Raw genomic sequence first — 25,441 nt, 5'->3', positions numbered from 1 at the left:
TCAAGGATATAACGGATATGGTAATCAAGAAAAGTTGGCTTTATATGCAGATGATATCATTTTGTACCTGATAAAACCCAGAAAAGGACATTTCGGTGTTGTGGAACATTCTAAGACAGTTTCAAGCCATTTTGGTATACAAAATTAATGAAGGTAAAGCAAAGTCAATAGCTGCACGCTACATACCCACATATGAATTGATTCACCAATACCCAAATTCATGGGGACATGATAAATAAGTGAAAAATGATAAAATGAAGTACTCAGGAGTATGAATTAAAAAGGATTCTGTTATGGCAGCTAAGGCTATGTGGGAAGAGACTAAACAAAAGATAATTCAAGAATTGAGAAACTGAAATCTCTGTTTTATGGATATGGCTAGTAAGATACAAGTAGTGAAAATGTTTTTAGTCCCATTAGGTTTATACACAGGTCAGGCATATTTATAGCAACCAGAGGATAAGTCATGTACAGCAATTAATAAAGAGTTGAAGGACTTTATCTTAGAGGGGAAGAGGGCAAGAGTCAAATGGGATAAGTTGATCCTTCCAATAGGACAAGGTGGCATGGGATTACTTGATTTGAAGGATTATTTCAGAGCTACACAGTTAAGGCACAAAAACACAAATCCAAGCGCTTTTTACCAGTGTTTCTTTCTTTTCTTTATTGGCTCTCGATCTGGTACCTCGGCCTTTCGCCTTCAAGGATCACAGAAAGTGTATGCTTCACACATCTTTTTATACAAATGCATACACATTCAAAAGCAATTAGCACAAACAGCTTATCCAATTATACAATTATTCAATTTTAACAACTAAATCAGCTTTACATCAAATTCATCACATTTTACTAAAATTATTACTAAAAATAATATTCATAAATATATCTATTTTACTACAAATATTATATAATAAATTCATATTTTTTAAATACAAAAAAACTTTTTTATTAATAACAAAATCAGTATATAAATAGAAATAGATTATTTTTTCTATTTATTATTTTTTTCTTTATTTCCTGTTTTAATGAGATCTAAATAGCCAGTCCTAAATTTAATCCAAAGGGCTTTAAAGTTCCAAATTTTAAAATCATCTTTGTCTCTAGTTCAAGTAACTTATAAAGATAATCATTCCCTCCCATGGAAAAAGGTTTACCCAAAACACAAAATTTAAGACACTCAGGGGAACCACCATGGTTTTGAACAAAATGTTGGGCCACAGGACTATTTTCACTATGATTTCTAATATCTTTTAAGTGTTCCAACACACAAATTCTCACCATTCTTTTAGTTTGCCCAATATACCAAGTATCTAAACATGAACAACTTAATGCATACACTACCCCTATAGATTTACAATTAAAATGAAATTTAGGATAAAAAGAAATACCATTGATAGTATTCACATTTCTTACTCTATTACATAAGCTACAATATCCACATGGAAAAGTGCCCAGGGTCATGTTACCTATTTCATTCCCTTTCAAAAAGTTAAAATTTAATAACTCTTTTAAGTTCTTTCCCCTTTTATATGAGAAAGTAATATGCTTCGGGAATAAATGGCCAATTTTATCATCTTCTGTAATTAAATACCAATATTTCATTACTATTCTCCTTATTTCATCTGAAAAGGGAGAAAATTTGGTTACAAAAAACAATTTTCCTTGATCAGTGTCTTCAATACATTTTTTAATTACCACTTTTTCCTTTGTATATTTTACTTTCTTGTGGCTACATAGCCCCTCATGAATCTCCCCAAGAACTTTTTTTTTACACTTTAATAATTCTTCTTTATCATAACCTCTCTCACTTAATCTTATCTCCACATTATTCAATTCACTTTCTCTCTCTCCTAAATCACTAGTATGATCTAATATTCTTTGAAATTCACCTAAGGGTAGCGACCGTATTAGATGTCCTGGATGCATGCTAGTAGCATATAGGAACATATTTACTGCTGTATTTTTCTTAAAAGGTCTAAAACCTATTTTATCTATGTCACTATATAGCATCACATCCAAAAAGTTAATTTTTTTCCCTACTAAAATCATACTCAAAGCTTAATCCATGTTCATTACTATTTAAAGTCTCAAAAAAATCAAAAGATTCATTAATTTCACCCTTACAAATCATGATCAAATCATCAATAAAACGTTTATATAATATAACGTTATTCTTGTAGAAAAATGTAGGGTAAACAAATTTCCTTTCAAAGTATCCCATATAAATAATAGCATATGAGGGCGCAAACGTAGGCCCCATAGCTGTCCCCTTTAACTGCAAATAAAATTCATTGTTGAAACTAAAGTAATTATGAGTTAAACAAAATTCCAAAAGATTAATAATATACGTAGTCCTGGGTCCATCTCCTAACATTTCCATTATCGCTTCCAAGCCCCATCTTGTACTGATATTCGTATAAAGTGATTTTACATCAATTGTCACCCAATAATAATCTTGGCACCACTTGACCTGGGAAATTGCCTCAAGTAGCTCTTGTTTATTAGCAATGTGTGCAGTTACCTTATTCAAATATTTCTTTATGTGAAAGTCCAAAAAAATATTAACATTACTCAAAAGCGAGCCTATGCCCGATACTATCGGTCTACCCGGAGGTTTTTCAAGACACTTATGTATTTTTGGTAGGGCATAAAAAAGAGGTGTTCTAGGTTTCTTAATAAACAATTTAGATACATCCTTCCTATCAAAAAATCCAAGATGTTCACCTCGCTCCAAAAGTGCTAACAATTCATCATTAAATTCCAACGTTGGGTCCTTTCTTAACCGCTTATATTCAAAACTGTTATTTAACAATTCAGTCACCATTTCACAATATTTTAATTTATGCAGAATGACCCAATTTCCACCCTTGTCAGCACATTTAAAAATGTAATCTTTTTTTAGTTTTATCAGATTTTTTAAGGCCATCCATTCCTTCTTACTCAAGTTAAACTGCTTTTTACTCTTGTCAGATTTATTAACAATTAGTGATATTTCCTTAAATACCACTTTAAAAAAAGCATTAATCGCAGGCACCTTCATATTGGGTGAAAATTTACTATCAGATACTATATGTGGCAATGTTAGTTTTCCATACCCAGTATTAAAAGAATCAAAAACAGTTGTTGCCCCATCAACTTCATCATCTATTTCCACAATGTCATAATCATAAATAGATACATTTAACAATTCATCAATTTCACAATTTTCATCACTTTCAGAGTTACTCACTTCTAAAGAAACATTTTCAGTATTATTAACCATGTTATCCTGAAAAAAAATTTTTAAATGTAACTTCCTAATGAAAGCTTTCAATTCTAAATATATATCTCCTATAGAAGGAAAATACGTTGGCACAAATTTACCGCCTTTTAATAAACAGCTTTCATATCATCATTAAGAAGCAAATTAGATAGATTAACAACAAATAAAGTCCGTGCGTCATATTGACTCACTGTAATATCATTTGAAACGATTCCTGCCCTTGCGACCGTTCCTTCCCCGGTTACTTTTGTTGTTTTGAAAGGAATTGTCAGCCCTTACATGAGCTGACGAGTTGTTCGTATTCTCATTTTCTGTGCTGGTACGACCATTAGAGTCCACAAAAGTTACATTTTTACCAAAAGAAACAACTGTCTCTTGTTCAACTGAAGACGCTGAAGTATTCCGCCGTTTCTGCACACCTCTTCTAACCTTTGACCTACTACGTGTAGTTTTGCATTGCCATGGAAACAAGATTCCAGTCTCATAATCCTTAATGTCCCGTACTAACTTATTTCTTTTCCGTGATATTATATCATTTTCAAGTTTCGAAACTTTTTCATTAATCTTTGAGAACTGCGTCTTGAAGCAGGATTCCCCCACCACCTCATCCTGCAAACGCAGTATCTCAGTTTTGAGTTTCTCATGTGTCCTGGAATTACGTTTCACCAAAATATGAAGCCATTTGGTGGTACACTCAAGGGAGGCTTTTTTCCATTCATCGAAGAGGTCTTGTTCCTCTTCTAAGAAATCAGCCGCTGGTAGTCTATCTATTCGCAGCTCCCTCGGTGTAATATTTAAATTAATGTATTTTTCAAGGAGTCTGGTGTCAAGAAACAAAGCAATTTCTTTTGTCATTAGCCTCTCAAGTTGTTGGAAACGGTCATCCGACTGGCTATTAGTTCCAACATTCCATGGATCCAAAAGAGTAAATTTCTTTTCATGTTCATTCATCAGATCAGCAAAATGTGTAGCCCCCGGCATATCAAGCTGCCCAGAAGCTCCCGCTATTTGTGACATCATATAAACTGGTAATGCACCAAGGAAAACTATTCAGTTCCACACACCTTCTAAAACCACGAATTAGGCACAAAACACAAATCCAAGCACTTTTTACCAGTGTTTCTTTCTTTTCTTTATTAGCTCTCAATCTGGTACCTCGGCCTTTCGCCTTCAAGGATCACAGAAAGTGTATGCTTCACACATCTTTTTATACAAATGCATACACATTCAAAAGCAATTAGCACAAACAGCTTATCCAATTATACAATTATTCAATTTTAACAACTAAATCAGCTTTACATCAAATTCATCACATTTTACTAAAATTATTACTAATAATAATATTCATAAATATATCTATTTTACTACAAATATTATATAATAAATTCATATTTTTTTAAATACAAAACACTTTTTTATTAATAACAAAATCAGTATATACATAGAAATAGATTAAGGCCCCTACACATAAAACAAGCAGAGAGCTATAATTCAAACTGAAAAAGGGATGATGATAAAACAAGGGGACGCTTGAGAAATAAGGAGAGACTAGAATTTTGGATGCCTAAGGAGAATAACAATACACTGAATATTACATTCATAAAGTAGCAGAAAGCATTCTAACAACTAGGCCAACGTGGGAACAGAGAAAGAAGATTTCTGCTGATAGGGATGGCTGCAATTAGGGATACAGAAAACAGGGAAAATCAGGCTGGAATTTTAGGAGAAAACTGGCAAAAGAACCAATTTGGGAGCAATTAATTACAGGAAATGGTAAAATGGGAAGATGCCAAAAATTAATTTTGGCTGCAGACTACAGATTGCCTTCCTTATCAAGGACTGATATCAACATGCAGGCAAAGATAAAGGAATATGGGATCCTAAGTGGAAAACCAGCACTGGTACAGTGTTTAGTAGAATCTAGAACAGAAGCTGCTATTTAAAAACAGATAATTAGTAAGGCATATAAAATACAGCAAGATAACCATAGGAATCAGTCAGAGGAGGTTAGAAAGGATTGAGAAGAGAGTGGATAAGCAACTAAAAAAGAAACAATGGGAGGATATATGTATGGCTCCCAAATATGAAACAAAGTCTAGAAGACTTTGCTGCATATCATTGTTGGAGCCTTCCTGTGTCCTGAAAGAGTGCTCTTCAAACTATCTGGAGATATACAGAGCTGAGTATATTTTTCTGGCACTTCAGCGTTGTGTACTGGTAATTGTTGTATGACGAATTTTATATCATTGCTGGCTAACTTCAGAGTTGTGTACTGCTATTTTTGCTTCACCATATAGTTTTTCAGATCACTGCTGAAGGTGTTGGTTTTCCCATACCCTATTCCTGTGTTGTTGTTTAAATTTGGAGGTTTTTGCAGTTGCCCGCCCCCACTGTAGATTTGATATGGGACACTCACCCCATTCCCATCTCTTTACCTCATTCTACATAATAGACTCCTTCTGCATTGCTTTTAGTCATTTTTAATTTAATTGCATTTTTTAAACTGTTTGGTCTAACATTGCTACATACTCAAGTGTGCTAGCTTGCACTGTATTTGAATTGTTTTGACTACTGTTTTAGCTACTTTTCTGTATGTGTATATATATATATATATATATATATATATATATATATATATATATATAATACCTTTCCTGTAACTAGTGTAGTCCAGATTCAGATTTGCTGTATCCAGGACTGTATGTAAGCTTCTGAGCCCCCCCCCCCCAAGCTTTCTGTTTTGGAGGGAAGCCTTCTAGCTTATCAGTGGGAGTGGTAAGCACTAGGTAACCTATCTACCACATAAGGAGTGGTTCTAGCCCAGAAATTGTAGTTATTGGCCGTTTGGGAAGTTTTTCCATCTCTCTCAACTTTCTGATTTAAAAGCCCACATTTGCACTTGTGTCCCCCCTTTCCTGTAACTAGTTTAGTCCAGATACAGATTCTTACTTTTAGCACTTGAATTTGCTTATTCGTGATCAGCACTTGTTCAGAACTTGTAAGCACTAAATAACCTACTAATTACTACAGCACTCAACCTTCCTCATTACCTAGAGGAAAACAGTTTTGGTACTTACTTTCCTCACTTGCTTAGAGAAAAACAGCTCTTGTACTCACTTTCCTCACTTATCTAGAGGAAAATAGTTTTTTTATTCAGGCATGTCCAAGGGTCAGCTCCCAGTGTTCTCTCCTGTCTATCTGATGAATCTGGGCATCTTGGGGCCATGTAGAAATTGCCTCATGTACACAGACAACCCTCTCCTCCTACCACCCAACACTACAACCTGTGAGAGATGCACTTATCTAGCCAAACTGGAGGTAAAGCTCTCTCCAATCAAGACTGAACTTGACAGTCAAGAGGAGAAGGTAAACACTTGCACCACACCACACTCATCACATAGTCTCACTAAATCTACACCACCAAACTCCACACATAGAAATACAAAAACATTCGCAGAGGCTCTCAATAATAATCTGCTCAAGCAACAGAGACCTCCAAAGCAGAAATGCAAGCAACCTCCACCCCCCAACACAACCCAAATGACACATAGCCCGCAGACTCAAGTGTGCCATTCAACCACAGCCAATAAGGCAAAACAACGTACCCAACACACTAGTCATAGGCGACTCTATAGTCAGGCACACTGACCAGGCTAAACAAGGAGAAGGTTGCTGTCAGCTGCCTGTCGGGTGCCTCCGCCACATAACCCACGCACTCAGGTCACTCCACAACAAGTACAAATATGACTCTGTCATTGTCCATGTTGGTGTGAACGACCTGAGACGTACCTCCCTGGACTACATGAAAAGAGACATGGAAGAGCTCTCCGATCTTGTAGCCCAGGCAGGTATGACCCTAGCCCTGAGTAGCATTCTGCCATCACCCAGAATGATGCCGCAGTACAAGGACAAAATGATTGACTTCAACAATTGGCTAAGCTTCTGGTGCCATTCTAAAGGGATCCAGTATCTGTCTGCCTGGGATGACATGGTCGACAGACCATGATGCTTTGCCAGAGATGGCCTGCACCTGTCACCCCTGGGATTCCGGATACTGGCTAAGGTTCTTGCCGCCCTATAGTGCCTTTTTTAGGCAAGGTTCAAATGACAAATTCACCACCGTAACAGGAACAGGCAAGCAAAAACTGAGGATGATGCTACTCAATGCCAGAAGTCTAAATCTCAAAATGCACTCACTCAAGGCACTCCTTAAAATGGAGAACATCAATATCTGTGCAGTGACTGAGACCTGGTTCAAGGCTCCAGAGAGCACCCCTGCACTACCAGGCTATAACTCATACCACACTTTTCGGCCATGTAACCTGGACCGGAACACCAAAGATGGAGGTGTATCCATATTCATTAAGGATATCCACACCTCCAGGCTAGTTGCTCAGCATAATGCAGCCGAGGTTATCCAAGTGCAACTAACTCTGGGCAAAACTGCAATCCAAATTGTAGCTTGCTACAGATCACCCACCATGCCCCAGGATTCCCACTCCTCTTTTCTTGATGTACTGGAAAATATTAGGGTTCAACCAAACACCCTAATAATGGGCGATTTCAACTACCCCACCATTAACTGGGAAAACTACTCATGAACCAACTCCTTCGCTCAACGCTTTCTGGAATTCATAAACTCCAATGCCCTGGATCAACTTATCCACATCCCCACCAGGGGCAACAATATCCTAGATCTAGTCATTACCAATATGAGTGACCGGTGTTACACACCTGAAGTCAATGCCTCATTGGTCCGATCCGACCATAAGATAATTACCCTAGATATCCACATCCTGCCCCCACACCCCATTAAGGAAACCATAATAAAAAATTTCTCCCAAGCCAACTTCATGCTTCTTAAGACAGAAGTGGTGAACTTCATGACACCCATGCAGATGGACAATACAGTTACGACTACTGAATCCTACACAATTGCACTTTATAAGCACTTACATGAGTGCATGGATCGTGCTATCCCAAACAGAACCAAGACGCTATCCTCCAAAAAAAGGAAGCCAATCTGGTGGTCCCCTGCCATAAACAAACTGTACAACAGAAGGAAGAAACTCTTGCAAAAGAGAGTATAATCCCATGAGTGGAGGAGCTCCCTGGTCATCCTCAGTAAGAAGCTGCGATCCCTGATAAAATCCTCCAAAGCTAGTTACGAAAACAAAATCACCACTGATTCTAAAGACAACCACAAAGCATTCTATAGCTATGTCAAGAATCTGAATGGCAACACTCAGATCTGCTCTGAGATACAGCACAATGGCACTAAATATACAGACCCAACTGATATTGCCAACACTCTGGCAGATAGGTTCAGTGCTAACTTTACCCCCCTCTCACCCCCTAAAGAGCCCATCTCTATACCGGAAGAATGCAAAGTTCCTGTAATCACACGTGCACAGGTAAAAACCACACTCTCCGAAGCCAAGAACACAGCATCCATGGGACCAGACAACATCCCAGGCTGCGTTTTACATGAACTACAGAACGAACTGGCACCCCACCTAAGTACCATGTTCAATCATAGCCTCACCTCAGGCTTTGTGCCTGCTGAATGGCGCACAGCAATGGTTATCCCACTCCACAAGGGGAGAGCCACCACGGACCCCGGGAACTACCACCCCATTAGCCTGACGAGCCTGGTCTGCAAGGCCATGGAACGTATCATCATGGAACTTATAAACAAAGACATTGGTAATCTCCAAACTCTGGATCCCACCCAGTTTGGGTTTGTAAAAGGCAGATCATGTCTCCTAAACCTGACAGACTTCTTTGAAGCAGTCACCACAGCCTATCTAGATTTTTCCAAGGCTTTTGACACCATCCCCCACTCTGGAATTATAGATAAACTCACTAAACTAGGTATAAATCCCTATGTCACAAGATGGGTTGCCAACTGGCTCACTGACAGAACCACAGCAGACTCCAAATCTGACTTCAGACCAGTGACACATGGAGTACCACTGGGTCCAGTCCTGGGTCCTCTCCTGTTTGGTATCTACTTCTCTGAAGTACAGGCTAACACAGAAGGTCTTTGGCTAACGAAGTTCGCAGATGACTGCAAACTAGGAGCCATAATCAAAACTCCTAATGATGTGGACATCCTACAAAAGGGCCTCACTGAGACAGATGCCTGGTGTCAAAGCCATGGCCTCAAGCTCAATGCCAAAAAGTGCACTGTCACCCCCTTTGGTAAAAACTCTGTACCCATGAACTACAACATAGGCGGTAGTATACTTAACACCGAAAGTGTGATGAGAGACCTTGGGACACAGGTGGACAGTAGTCTCTCCTTTGATAATCACATCGCCACAGTAGTCAGGAAATCCTTCTATGTGGCACACCTCATCACAATAGGTTTCTCATCCAGAAAAAAAGAGGTCATTGTTCCCTTCTACTCATCAGTCATTAGACACATTATAGAGTACAACGCCCCTTTTGGTATGTACCTCACAAGACATCTCCAACAACTGGAAAGGCCGCAGAAATACCTCACAAAGAGGATTACCGGCCTCAAACAGATGCCCTACGCTGAACGTCTCAAAAAAATCCAGCTTTACTCCATCGCATATCGCTTACTCAGAGGTGATCTCTGCCTAACATACAAAGCAATGTCAAACCCAGAGCTGTTGGACATGCTCCACTTAAAGAAATCCCAATCCCTCCGAGCTACACGCTCTAGGGACCTAAACCTTGTCACCACAATAAACAGAACATGCTGGAGGGATAGATTCCTGTCCCAGAGACTTCCCATACTCTGGAATAAACTACCTATCTATATCAAACAAAGCTCCTCATTAGCACTCTTCAAGAAAAATCCTGATGATTGGATGGGAAATAGGAAATTCACCCCGGGGATCACCTCTGTGGCTCTGCTCGACAGTGGCACAGGAAAATAATTTTCTTGGGTGGCAAAAGCCAGGGTACCTTTTTGGCTGGGCTTGTATAGGCCCCAGGGCCGATAGCCTAGTACCTACCTATGAACCTATGATCTTTGCTTAGAAGTCTTTGTAAAAGTTCTTTTATACGTCAAGAAGACTACACAGAATTTTTCCTGAGGTAGACTGCAAATGTTGCAGGTGTGATGGGGAAGAAGCAGCTAACTGGGAACATATTTTTTGGAAGTATAATAAGTTAGCCAACTTTAAACATTCCCTGCAGACTACTATGTCAGAAAGACTGGGTGAGCAAATTGGTGTAAATAAGAACATTATTTTCTGAGCTGTGATACAGAATCAGAACTGCCTAGACATAATAAGGCCTTGCTGAGTTTAATTCTGGTGGCTGGAAAAAAAAACTAGAAAATTGAAATGAATGTCTATACCAGCCATACAAGAAGTACTGAATATAGTAACAGAGATAAAAGGACTGGAAGTGATATCTTTAAAAATGGTAGGAGCAAGTTACATAGAAAAAATGAGAATTGTATGAACAATACATACAAAATAATGTTTTGGAAGAGGAATGAGGTTTAGGGCCTTGTGCAGAAAATGTATGAGCAATGGAATGTTTGACTGACAATGATTATACAGAAGATTATAAGTGACATATAATGTTTGCAAATGAAAATATGTTAATACGGTTTGTTTTCATTTATATAAATGAACGATTGCCAGTACCATAACTGATAATTCAATAAAGATATTTCTTGTTAACAAAAGAAAGCATGCTTGAATTTTTACTTAACTACTCTCTTTGGAGACAATCTACTGTACCTGGTATTGATCTACAAATCCATCAGAATCTTCCTGTCGTGCCCACACGTATGCCACATAGTCTTTGTGATGATGGAAGCCCACCTTTAAAATAAATAAACAAGACAGTCTATGAAGGCAATGGTGATGTCTAAATACCTACAAGAACATCATGGCAGTCTGAATTATTGGACAGCAATGACCACATGCCACAGCATGTTTCTACAGTTCAATCTGTTGTTTCACTTTACAAGTGCAGAACAGTTAAATCCCTGCTGGAAAAAAAATCTGCATTAATGAATACTATTCACTTCATACACACAAATGCATGCTTAAATGTCTTGGCAAAGAGAAAAAGACTGCACAACTAACAAGTCAGGTATGTGAACCATATCTGGACTACATAAATAAGCATGCTCACATTAAAGCACACAAGTTCACATTGCATTGACATTCTGGTAGGCCAGACTTTGCATCCATACAGTGAATATTCAAGTCAGCATTAACCCATTTTACTGTTCCACTAGCTGGACATATACAACCTTGCACACTGCAAACTCTGGTCTACAGAGGTGACCATAACAGTTTATGCTTTTCCAATTCTCTAAATAAGATTTACTAACTTGCATTTGATTACTTGTTGCTCAGTAACAAAGCAGATGTGAGGAGGGCTTTGGAGTCATATAACTCTCAGGATACATTACTTTGCTTAGTACTGATCTCATGTGAGTAAAGTGAGGAACTGTCTTCCTAAATCAGTACCTCACTAAACACCTAATCACTCACAACTACTACAGTGATTCCATCTTTTCTAATGAAGCATTAAAAAGTGGAAGCCATTACCGCTAAACTTAAGAGAACCTTAATGCAACCACTCTTTCTAAAAAGCCCTTAAGCATCATCTTTTTCCTACCTGGAAGTGCAGCTGTAACAGATTGCCAGACAGCCTGTTATCTACAGTTATCTCTTCATCCTATACTCTTGCTAACTCATGCTAAGAATCTAAGAATACTCTCATTCATGACTATGAAATGGATCAAAATTACTGACCCCTGACTGATCAATACTCTCTTCTAGCCATGACTTACAGAACCACAACCCCTTAACCAGGCTACTTTTAAACCATGGGCATAACTGATACATATATTACTCAGCCAGCACAATTTAGTTTCACAGTTTCATAGGTTGTTAATAGGTTAACAGCCACTAGATCCCTTACAACCCTTGCTGCACACCCCAGAACCATTTGGATTGTGAGAATCATGGGAATCTATATTGGGGGGCATGTTAGTACGGAAATAGCTAAGTGAAAGAATTGTAGAGGGAGGTGTTAGAATAATATTTTTCTTATTGATGGACTCTGTCCATAAGGGACATGGGAGCCGGGGATGGGGGTAGGGGGGGTAAATTTACGATTTCCCATCCAGTTGCCAAGGTCTCATTTGAAGAGAGTCAGGGATGAACTCTATTATACATAGATAGGGAATCCTATTCTTTAGTGCGGAGATACTTTGGGATACACATCTGTCTCTCCAGCATATTCTGTTGATGTCACAAGCAAAGTTCAGATCCCTGCATCGAGTGTTTCTAGTGCTGTTTGTTTTGTGCAAGTGCAACAGATCCAGCAGGGCTGGGTCTGAGGAATCCCTGTAATTTAGGCAAAGATCCGCTCTCAGCAGTCTGTAGGAGACTGCATACAGAGAAAGAGCCTTTAGGTGATCAGTGTAGGACAGGGCTTTTATGCCCTGAATCCTCCTAGTGTGAAACCTTTATGGGTATTCCAACTGTTGCAAATGTCTAGTTAGGTATAAGCCAAAGGAGGCATTGTACTCAATGATAGGTCTGATAAGGGCCAAGTAGAGTGATAACATAACTTCCATGGACCTGGATGCCATAGCCTTACCTGCAACTGGGCAACACAGAAAGATTTTCTTACTATCTTAACTACATGTTGGTCAAAGGTCAGATTGTCTAAATATGTTCCCAAATTCCTTACCACTGGGTCAACTCTTAGGGGTGTTCTAGCAATGGAGTAATTAACCTGGGTTGACATTTGCCCCAAAGTGCATTATAACACATTTTTTGGAATTGAGTTTTAGGCCATGACTTTGGCACCAGTCATTTGTCTAAGTTAAACCCTCTTTGAAGATGTTGGTGTCTTGGGGGATGTCTATAGTAGCACCCACTTTACAGTCATCTGTGAACTTGGTGATCCAACAGTGTTGAAAATGATCTTTGACTTCTGAGAAGTAGATATCAAGCAGGAGTAGGCCCAGCAAACAGTCCTGGGGTAATCCACTGGTGACTGGTCTCTTGCAGGTGGTGGTCTCACCGATCTTAACTTCTTAGGTCCTGTCTGTGAGCTAGTAGGCACTCCAGCGAGTTATGTAGGGATTTATGCCTAGCTCAGACAGCTTGTCAACAATGCCCGAATGGAGTACTGTATCGAATCAAATGCCTTGACCAGGTCAAGATAAGCAGTTTGCATTGTTTTATCCTCATCCATTGCCTTGGTGACCCTCTCAAAGAAGTCTACAAGGTTAAGTAGGCATGACCTTCCCTTAGCCAAACCAAACTGGAATGGGTCCAGTGTCAGAAGGTTGCCAATGTCCTTGTTCATTATTTCCATGATAATTTGTTCCATGGATTTGCATATTAGGCTTGTTAGGCTGAGGGGTCTGTGGTTCCCTGGGTTGGTTGACGGCCTGCCCATGTGGAAGGGAATGACTGTTGCAGTCCTCCATTCACTTTGAATGTAGCTGGTTTCGAGGCCATAGTTAAAGAGTGGCTCAAGTGGTCCTAATAGGTTGTATTTCAGACTGTTCAGGAGACAACTGGAGCTGTTGTCAGGACCCATAAAGAGGTATTCTTGGCTTTAGTGAGTGCTGCCAGCACCTGGTCCCTGCTAATAGTTGGGAGAAGTAAGCTGGAATGAATTTAACCTGGAGGAACTGGGGGGCGTGTAGTGTGGAGGGTGATGTCTGAGCTTAATTTATCAGACAGTGAATTTGCTAGTTCACCCTGACTGGTGAAGGTGGTACCACTCCCCACAGTTCAGCACACTGTTGTGCTACCTTTAAGGTGCTGGACATAGCTGAAGAAGGCCTTGTGACTGTCCTTACCCTTTGAGGCTATCCTGTCCTTGTTTCTGGCTTTGTTGGACTTAATTAAACCTTTTAATGTCTTGTTTAGCTGTATAAGAGAGCAACTGCCTTTAAGGGAGTTGCTTTTCCTGATTTTGTCAATGAGTTTTTTCTTTTGTTATATACCTTGTTTAGGTGAGGATTCCACCAGTGTGGTTTTATTTTAGTACTTGTTTTGGTTTACTTCTGGTAGGTACCACAGCCTCTATGCAGCCATTCACATCTGTATAGGGACTGAATAATTCTGCAAATATAGGTAGCTGTTGTCTTGGAATTAAGGGGAGCCTTGAATTTTGACAAACTGCAGAATAGTTCTTAACTGTTCTTGGTATAACTGGGTTTTCCCTGTTAATTTTTATTTCAAAGGAGACAGCTTTATGATCCGACCTCACTAGTGAAGACATGACACTTGGGAGGGGTGTGTGCAACACTCGCAAGCTGGTTCCTAAAATTAAAATTTATTCAACAGTAACTAAAATAAAGTAATTCTTTACTGTTTCAGTGAATATCAGACTCTACACACATAATATAAACATAACTAGTGTTCCCAGCTTTGATTACATTTCCTTGATGGCGGCACAAAAGCATCTGTGTAAGTTTACCTTCTGAATTAATCAGACATTGCAGCTCCCCAGGCACTTATTCTAGCTCATTCCGTGGCTGTGCCAGTTGCTTTTGAACATTCTAAACAATGTCCCCAGGGCAGAGTTCAATAATACATGATTAGCAACCTGTGTTTTCTGTGTGGGGAACGCATGGGGTCGGTAGAAAAATCAGATCCTTTTTGCTTGTCTGCTTGTTTGCTAATTAGCCCTAACAATAAAAAGCAACATTAGGTATTTAGGAATGTGAAACACGTACTTTAAAACACAGTAATTAATTATGCTGGTTCTAATCGTACTTTGCCAGGTTTTATAAAGTATGTCAAAAAGAAGGCTGGTTGTAGTATTGCTGCATACAACAAAGGTGTAAAAGTATTGCTGCATACAACAAAGGTGTAAAATAACATTATGGATACTGTTCAGCTCTAGATGTACTTGTTTATAAGCGATATTACATGGCAGTTACCTACCAGCATATTCTATATTTATATTACTTCAGTATTGGATTTACAGGTTCTCCTAAACATAATTAAAATGGAACAGGCAGGATAATGCTGGCTTTAAAACGTGCCATTTTTTTCCTTAATGGCTAACAGGAGTATTTCTTGTTTGTGTCCAAAACATTATAACCTGCACGCTTCTGCACAAAAAAAAAACAGCAAATGATCATCGGCTACAATAAATCTTAAATAAATTAATCTTTATTCGACAAAAATCATGTAAGAGCTTTGATCAGTAAAGCAAAATAACTGCTAATATTTGTTGCAACCACATAGGCCAATCACACAAAACAGTGCACTGCTTAGATGTGCACAAATCTGGCATGGTATGTCAAGCATAAGGCTGCATGCCTTGTGGTGTAATGGTACAAAATTCCATTTATGAACTGGCTGAGAAGGTGCACAGCATAATCAAATTGTGCTAAACACAAGCTACTTATATTAAGCACTTATATAAAGCACAGAGTGATTTCATGACTCACAAAATGCTGATGTACACTACACTTAGCTACAACAACCCCATTTAGCTAATGGCAGGCTTTCTGAATTGGTCCCTCCTCCCTTTCGTGTCTCTCCTATGCTGCTCACTAGCAATTCTTTTTTTTTTTTACTAAACAAATTTGTCTAAGAACAGTAAGAAGTATATAGCCAAGGTCTATTCCATGCAACTCCGATGAGAATAAGAAAACGAGTGAGGACCTTCAAAACAACACAGCATTATATATTAGCACAAAAACGTCCAAGGCCCTTCTCACCAAAGGTTCCACTGCTATATGACTAAGTAAATTAAGCAAAAAACAAAAGCCGTCGGACCACCAGGCCGGTATAACTATTTATTAAAACAGTCGTAGCACACTGCCACAAGATGAGCGCTTTCGGGTTGAAACCTTTCATCAAATGGCTTACACAATGTTAAAATCACATTTAAAAGCAAAAATAACCAATAAACATTCAATATTGAATTCTCTGCCTTTTTAGGGCTGGTTTAAGAGGCACTACCCCATTTAAACCATGAGCTCTGTCCGCCCCCAGTTCAATAATCCATTTAGTTTCATTGAACTCAGTAACATTCACTATATCACCACCCCTAAAATTTAATCTCACCACTTGTAATACCATAAAAACAAATGTGTCCTACATTTCTTTCTATATGCTGATATAAAGCTGTACATTCCCTAAGTGTATCGCTGAGAGATGTTTCAAAATTCTTTCTTTCAATTGACACCAAAGTGCGAATGCACAGACTATCCCCTTGAGCAAAATTCAGGCTGCAATCCAAAAAAATGACTTTAAAATAAAGAGCAACTGCTAAAATAAACAATATTATCCTTTAATTATACAATACAGGATTTTGTCCTGCTAAAACACCGGAACTTCATCAGATAAAACATTTACATTAAAATTAAAATACAAAACTTGTTAGAACAGTTATTTAAACAATCTTGCACATTACCTGGAAATAGCTTTTAGCTTAAGCAAGCATAAAACCGATGCGGCTTAATTTAACCCCGGCAAGCAATGAGCCGCTAAGCTAAGTTGCCAAGATAACTCGGCTTTTTCAAGAAGCAGTGGCCAAGCACCACCTCTATCTAACTCAGATAATGTTTCTAACACAAATTTAAAGGAATGACCATTGTGGGCATTAATATGTCTAAAAAGAGCATTAGTTACTTTGTACGAATATCTGATAAATGCTCACTAATTCGACTTTTAAGTTTCCACTCGGTCTTGCCTACATAAAAGCAAGGGCAGACCAAGCAGATAGCACAATAAACAACCTTTTTAGTCTTACAGCAAGGTTTTCCAAAAATTTGAATGGTTTGATGATTAATATTTACTTGACTTACTGCTAGAACGTGTTTACAAAAGACACAAGCACCACACTTTGTCATATATCCCTTATTGGAAAGAGATTTGGAATGTTCAAAAATGCTTTTCAAATTAGAGCATCTTTTAAAGACTATTTTAGGTTTATCACCTATTCTCAGAGGTCCACCAGAGGGTCTTGAAGAAATCGCTGAGGGCATGGTCCTCAGAATTGGAGGGGGAAGAATTGGGCCAAGTAGACTTAGAGCTACAAGTCCCAGGTGAAATGTTGCCAGCATTACGTATTTCTACCAACACCAAAGGTGACTTTAAAGTTTATAACTATTCATCTTTGGATATTCATACAGAAGTCAAGGATAATGTTCAATACAACTGGATCACCAAGTTCACAGATGACTGTAAATTGGGCGCTACTATAGATATCCACAAGACACCAACATCTTCAAAGTGGGTTTAACTTAAACAAATGACCGGTGCCAAAGCCATGGCCTAAAACTCAATTCCAAAAGATGTGTTATAATGCACTTTGGGGAAAATGTCAACCCAGGTTAATTGCTCCATTGATAAAACACCCCTAAGAGTTGACTCAGTAGTAAGGAATTTGAGAACATATTTAGACAATCTGACCTTTGACCAACATGTAGTTCAGCTAGTAAGAAAATCATTGTATGTTGCCCAGTTACAGGTAAGAGTATGGCATCCAGGTCCATGGAAGTTATATTACCACTTTACTTGGCCCTTATCAGACCTAACATGGAGTACAATGCCTCCTTTGGCTTATACCTAACTAGACATTTGCAACAGTTGGAATACCCATAAAGGTTTCACACTAGGAGGATTCAGGGCATAAAGACCCTGTCCTACACTGATCACCTAAAGGCTCTGTCTCTGTATGCAGTCTCCTACAGGCTGCTGAGAGCGGATCTTTGCCTAAATTACAGGGATTCCTCAGACCCAGCCCTGCTGGATCTGTTGCACTTGCACAAAACAAACAGCACCAGAAACACTAGTTGCAGGGATCTGAATTTTGCTTGTGACATCAACAGAATATGCTGGAGAGACAGATGTGTGTCACAAAGGATCCCTGCACTAAAGAATAGGATTCCCTATCTATGTATAATAGAGTTCATCTTTGACTCTATCCAAATGAGACCTTGGCAATTGGATGGAAAATTGTAAATGTATCCCCCACCCCCCAGCTCCCATGTCCCTTATGGACGGAGTCCATCAATAAGAAAAATATTATTCTGACTAACACCTCCCCCTACAATCATTTCACTTAGTTATTCCTTATTAACATGCCCCCAGTATAGATTCCCATGATTCTCAGGATCCAAATGGGTCTGGGGTGTGCTCAAGAGGATTATCTGTGCATTCACACTTTGTTTGTGTTTTGGTTTACATTATTTTCCTGGTTCGTTTTTTTTTCTTTCAATTGACAATTAGTCTTCCCCACATAAAACGAGCTGCAGTCCCTGCACTGAGCCAAATATATAATATTTCTTGTTTCACACTCTGCATACTGAGTTAAAAATATCTCTTGCCAGTTAAAGGATGAACAGATACATTTTGTTTCAAAATATAGGAATATGCCTTAAGTGTTCACAGGCAAAAGTGCCTTTATGTTGTGATATAATCATGTTTTTATCAAACATGTTATGTTCCTGACAGAGTAAATCCTTCAAATTTTTATTTCGCCTAAAATAAAAGATGGTACCTCCCCAACTATATTCTTAAGCTTTTCATCAGTTAACAGTACTTTCCAGTTTTGTCTTACTATAGTCACTATATCACATACACCTCTTATATTATTACTGTATTTTAAAACCACACGCAATTCGTCACCCCTCACACCATCCATATTGTTAGAGCCTGAGTAGCCCGTGCTTTGTGTTCCTGAATCAGAGAACCAAGGTTTGGCTTTTCCTGACCTATCTTGTTTGCTAATATCAATGGCACTTTTAATAAACTCTCTTTCATAACCCCTTTTCTTAAAATTAATCGCTAAAATCTCCTACCTCCTTATTGAACTGTTCTTCCTCAGTTCTCTTGAGGGGGAGATCATGACAAACCAGGAGAAGGGCCAGAAGCAATGAGGTAGCTGACAAGGTTGGCGCCTGTGAGAGGACCAAATTCAGCATGCTCTAAAGATCCAGTATAAATCCCTGGTGCCTGAAATAGTCACTAAAGACGTGTCTCCAAGTGCCCACAGTGCCATGGCTGCACCTCCGAGGCACCCAATAACATACGAGCTATCCATTCAGAAGTGTAAAAATATATACAGAGGCACTTACAGGTGAGTATATTAAAAAAACATCCTGCTCTTTGCAGGCTATCTAAATAAGTTACAAATCTTTTTCCAGTACTCCTACTTTATTTGCATTTGCAGACCTTGTTCCCAATTGGACTTCCAGTGATGATGCCCATGGTTTTTCCAGTACTCCTAATTTATTCGCAGGTAGGTTTTGTTCCTAAATGGACTTCCAGTGATGATGCCCATGGTCAAACAACCCCTTAAACTCCTAATAAATCCATCCTATAAGCCTTCAACCCAGGTGGGTGCACACCCATTCTACCAAACCAATACAGATCTATCATTTTGGACAAAGAACTATGTCCAACTTATGGGCTGCAGCAATTAAACCTTGGTATTCTAATCTCAGCCCCAATCTTAAGGAAAACCTCTCCTGGGCAATATTCCATTATATCCATCCCAGCTGATACCAAATCTGATCCTAGAAATTTACTCTGTTACCTTTACATTTCCAGCTCCTAACAGCTTCCCTCTTCTTATTTCCCCATATGGGGGCTATCAAGTATGTGTCCTTCCTAGAGATGTAACCCCCAATCTAGCCTAGCTGGTGTGCCCATTTTGTGGAGACACGAGTGACATACCTTGAGACATTTATTTATAGACAAAATTCTATGAGTCCAAGGCTATTTGAGCAATTTCCATCAAATCTGCCTAGTCAAGGGATCATTTGATTTCTAGAACCTCCAGAAACATCATGTGGAGATGTAATTATGTTCCTGTCCCCATATGTAAAGATATTCTCTCCCAGAATGCAAAGCCTCTTTCATAATCTCTCTAAACTCAACTCAACTCTAGAAAAACCAAGAGGCAAATACATATCCATGTGTTAACTTTGCCCCCCCATACCTCACCTCCCCTCTTACCACAGAGTACTTGCCAACCCTATCAGAACAGGAGTCAAGCACCCTAAATTACAGACAGCTTTTCCTAGATATTTCAAAAACAGGAAGCGGGCAAGACCCCTCATCTTGCCCCACTTAGGGCTCTATGTTCATCTTTCCCCAAATGTGTTTCCTGCAGTAGGATGAATGAGGGTTGTGCCAAATTAAGGTACTGAAACGCCTTCCTTCTTTCACTGAAGTCCAGTAAACCATTCACATTCTATGAAATGACAGATAAATCATTAGGCATAGCTTTATAAGTATGTTAAAACTTTAGCCATACTCTCACTCCAGCAGACATCTCCAAATTATATGTGAGGTAACTGCAGCTGTTTAACAAAAAATAAAAAAATAAAAAAGGAAAAAAAAAAAGTGGTAAAATATGATAAATCACCCACCCCCAACACACACACACGCACGCGCACACACACACACACACACACACACACACACACACACACACACACACACACACACACACACACACGAGAAACAGCTACTTACAAAAACAGAAGGAATTAGCATTCCCAGCATTCAGGCAAACGTGTCTGTACTACCAAGAAATTAAAATGTTTGAGTGGTGCTGAGCGAGTAACAAGTTCAAAAACAGAGTATCCAACATTCTCCATTAATTCTGTATGTATCTGTGAACCAGAAACATATAGTCTATGAACCAAAAACATATGTCTTTTAATTTTGACCTCCTATAATGGATGAAAGAGTGTCAGGTACACCTTCAATGCACACATCATCCAAAAGGAGTTAGGTCTTATTTATAAAACAAGCATTAAACAGACACTCCAAAGAGCTGACACACTGAGTGACCAACACAGGGCTCCCTTTATATTACATATGAGGTACTAATGAGGTACTAGGACCCTAAATACTCAGTAATGACTGTGAAAGAATGACGTGAACCATAAGTGATAGCCATCACATTTACCAGTGAAATACCAAGTATGCAATATATAGAAACCATGCTGTCAGTGTAACCTCAAGAGACAGCTCCAAAAAATCAGAGGGTCCAAAATTGGATACGCCTTCCAACAAATTCAGCCAAGCAAAGAAGATAAATGCTCTTAATACCAGCTGTGGACAAATGCATGACAACTAGAGTACAAGTCCACTGTCCTAGACTTTTCCGGCAGGCCAGATGAAGACTGAAAAATGATGGTTATGGCAGAGAACCTCTCCATTCCCCTATCTCCCGGTAGAGTTCAGTCTATATTTTTTAGCAAAATCTATAACATTTGGGTCCCCAGTTTTCTTCCAAATAAGAGTACTTCAAAGGGAAATAGAAATGTTTGCTGCCACTCAGAAGAAATCATTTTAAATGGGATGGGTAGCCCACCCTGAACCTAACTCTCTGTTGCCTGTACAAAATCAGGTCTGGGGGAAAAAGGCAGCATATCTTTGAGGAGTGGCAGCAGAGAAGTCATGCTCTAAGAAAATGATGTGATCTCCCACTTTACAAATCTTCCTTGATTTCCATATAATTGACAGAATCTCCTCTTTAAGGGCAAAAGTTTTCAGTCTAATCACAACCACTCTCAGCTACATCTCAGCCACTCCCCCCTCGATTTACTGGTTAGCCTAGAAACCTGTTGGCTCATTCAATCTTGACCAAGTCCCTTGCAAGGCCGGGACATTCTGCCAGATGTTTTTGAACTAAGGCTAGGCAGTTGTCATACACAACTCTTTTGGGAACTCCTATCAAATGGAGGTTCTTCTGTGACCCATCCTCTGCACTGGCCTACTTCTCTGCCAATTCTTCAACTTTGGACTACCGGTAGTCAAACCAATCCTTCAAGATGTTATTTTGCTTCTGAAAGACTGAAATCTCATTAGAGTTGACAGACAGAGTGGTATAAACCTCCTATCTGTGCGTCACAGTGGCATCCATAAATGAACCTATCTTTGAGTTCACCTTTTGTGTTTTGAGTAGTATTTGCTGGAAGGCCACCTGTGATACACTATCATTCCCCAGTGAATACAAAGTGTTAACAGAGACTGACTCCATTCCTCTATCATGGATCCAGCAGTAACACTCGTCATGCTATTCAGGCACCTACTTCCTCCATTGCGTTTTGCCTTTTCTGGACTTAGGCACACGCAGTTGTCCACAGAGATTACTTCTTACTTCAGTTGTTAGTTAGAGAGCATTTACCTGTTTTATTTGACGCCGTGGGAGGGGAGCAGCAGGTCATGCATCCAGTAGCTACCTCGCCATACTTGGAAGTCCCATAGTACCAATTCATTTTAACTAATCATACTCCTCTCATTCTTAAGTGGCTATGCCATGCCAGGCCTCTTAAGCTTACATCATACCCATCATTAAATAATCCCCACATTCCATACTGTAAGCTTTAGCCATTCAACTGCAGTGATGTTCCAAGTACACCAGCTACCTTTATTATTTTTCAGCATCATGACCTGTGCCCAGCACTCACGATATTTTATTTCAACTTTTTGTTATGTGTAACTAGTCTTTCTGTATCTGTGTTCCAACAGGTAAGTGCCACAGAAGAATGAACATAACAGTATGCAGAAATAAAATTCAGACTTCACGAACATTGACAGCTGTCAGCCACACCGTAGGATTCATCTACCTTGAAATCATCCAATGCACTGCATCTCCACAGAGACTACCAGTAGAGGTGAGAGAGATGATGGGGGAGAGATAGGCAACATCTAGGTAGCAGTGAGGAGCTTTTACTCTTTATGTCCATTTGTTGCTCAGGAAAGTCCGACTGGGCAAGAAAAAAAAAACTTTTGGAATATAGCCCCAGGGAGAAAAACTCCAAACAAAAATGATACAATGTCACGCATTAATACATAAAATTAAAGTCACATAGGAAAATATCTGCACTAAAGAGATATAGGATTAAACAAAAACTTTCAATAAAGCAGATGGAATGAAATTAAAATCCTACAATATTGTGATGACTTACACTGGCTAAGCATAACACGGTAGCAGATATATGTGAGTAATAAAATTGGTTACTTTGATATGATGCCAAATATCAAGATTTGGTGGAAAAAGAGAAAGTACTGCAGCTAGATATGGTTAAATGAGAGGCCACAGATTACAACACCCTTCTGACTCATTGGTCTGAGGATCAGGCTTTAACCTGTCAGACTGGTGCCCAAGGTCAGGAAACTACCTGGAAGCTCCACTACCCTGGATAATGCTATTAATGTTGAAAGGCCAGGGTCATTGATATCAGCCTGGCTCCCATCCCTGATGCCTGGTTTGTGTACCTGTATCACCACTGGGGCTGTTCTGCCATCCCCCCTGATACATGCTAACTCCTGCAAGTGTACTAATAGCTTGGAAAGGCCAAGCACACACTGTCTAATGCTCTGACAGGTACAGGTAGTGCAGTGAATTCAACCAACTCCTTACCCCAAGGATAGAGGAATCAGCGTTATCCACTCTTTCTCATTCTCCCTCCTAGGGTCCTCCAATGCCTTCTCTAATACTCAGTCTCGAGTCACCTGTGTCATAGTCAGGGTTCTGTCCCCCCACATCACTGACATGATGATCCCATTACTACATTCTAATTAAATGTAACCAAGCAATGGGTGTGAGGCAGGGAATTGGGGCCGGACATGACATACATTTCAGTACAAGTTGTGCAAAAAATACTCACATGGACATTGTGCACACATATACACAATTTAGAGAATTACCACTTTGTCCAATCATCACGTCTTTGCAATGCAAAAAAGAGATGGGAAATCTTGAACAAAACCAATATGCATGTTGTGAGGGAATGCATACTCTGCAGAGAAGGCACCCAGCCAGGAAATGAACCAGTGAGTAAAGCTCAGAGACGTAGCAACTCTTACGTGCAGCATCATTCTACCATGTCCAGCATCATTGTACTACCTGTACTATCACCCAAATACAAACTACCCTTTAATTACAAGATTCTTCATACATGGGTCCCACTACTGCATCATCTTTATCCAGAATACAGTAGGGGTCTAGTGCACCCCCTCAACTGCTCCTTTTTATCTGTTTATAGTGACCCAAGTTCCTTGCAGCAAAGCAGCATTCTCTTCTATTCCTCCCTGTCCAGATACTGTGTGTCCTGCATTCTCTAATGTAGTACTGCACAAACCATGAGTGAACATGTACTTCATCAAGCAGTTTAATGTATACATAAGAATAATTTAACATGTGCTAGAAAAATACACATGCTCTTTACTGACTTTTCTAAAAAAAAAAAAAAAAAAAAAAAATAAAGTGCTACACCTAAATGAGAAATACGATGAGCCAAAAATATTAATATCAGTCAATGAGCAATCTGACGTAGGCACAAATGGCAGTTCTCCAAAATGTTATTACTTTTATTAGCCTTGGGAGTTCCAACACTCTGAAGACAGGAATACTGGCAAGGGACCATATTCCTAATAAAACAAAGGGAGGAGAGCTTGATAATATAATAATAACCCATGGCTGGATTTAAGTAATGGCTGGTTTACCTATAGCTGGTTTTGTTTGCTCAGAAGGTCAAACTAAGAGTTACCCACACCCAGCCAATGGTTGTTGCTATTATGCAGTTATGTTGATTTTGTATAATATTTTCTGGGTGTGTATGTGTGTGTGCTTCGAATAGTAACGAACAATTTTTATAGTGAAGTGTTCTTCTATACTAGTTACTTTAGTTTTCTATCCTTTTCTATTGGGTCACATGTTTGGATATTCCTGGCTTAGGTACTGAGTCTGGTCTGCAGATCTACATTACCTGTGACACTAACTTAAGATTCAACACTTGTGGGATGCTGAGTGGTAAATTTTGCCAGTTGCATGTGATGAAAGTCTTGTTCATTTACAATGTTTAACTTTTTCGGAGATGTGGCCTGGTGTGGAGCAGAATCATGTCTCCGAAACATTTGATGCATGTTGTTTGTAGTGGTGGTGGTGCACTCTAAGTTCAGGAGATTTTATTTACTGTGACATTTTTCCACAATTTGTCCTGTTGTTTGTAGCTTTCCATTTGGGTGCTAGTGTGCTGCTTTCAGTGAGGCAGTACCTCTCACTACAGTATGGTGTAAGCAAATTGTAGCATACTTTTTTATTAAGTATTTTTAAAGTGCTTCTTTGCCTTTCTTTGGCAGGTGTTTTTCTTTACATTGTAGTTTTCATGTAGTGGAAGAGCTGGAAGCTACTGTAGCTTCATTTTCTATAACTGCACAC

General features: G+C 39.2%; 1 protein-coding gene across 1 annotated transcript in view; it reads right to left on the bottom strand.

Moving 5' to 3' along the window:
• The window catches only part of INPP5J (inositol polyphosphate-5-phosphatase J), a 791,140-nt gene that overhangs the window by 176,037 nt on the left and 589,662 nt on the right, over positions 1–25,441 (bottom strand). Inside the window, exon 11 of the mRNA XM_044068468.1 lies at positions 10,990–11,073. Within this exon, the coding sequence (XP_043924403.1) occupies positions 10,990–11,073 (84 nt within the window). The remainder of the gene's footprint in view (positions 1–10,989; positions 11,074–25,441) is intronic.

Source organism: Protopterus annectens, chromosome 4.part0 (genome assembly GCF_019279795.1).
Source record: "Protopterus annectens isolate FY-2018-M chromosome 4.part0, PAN1.0, whole genome shotgun sequence".
Lineage (NCBI taxonomy): Eukaryota > Metazoa > Chordata > Ceratodontiformes > Protopteridae > Protopterus > Protopterus annectens.
The sequence above is the reverse complement of the archived record's forward strand: the minus strand, read 5'-3'. Positions and strand labels throughout refer to the sequence as shown.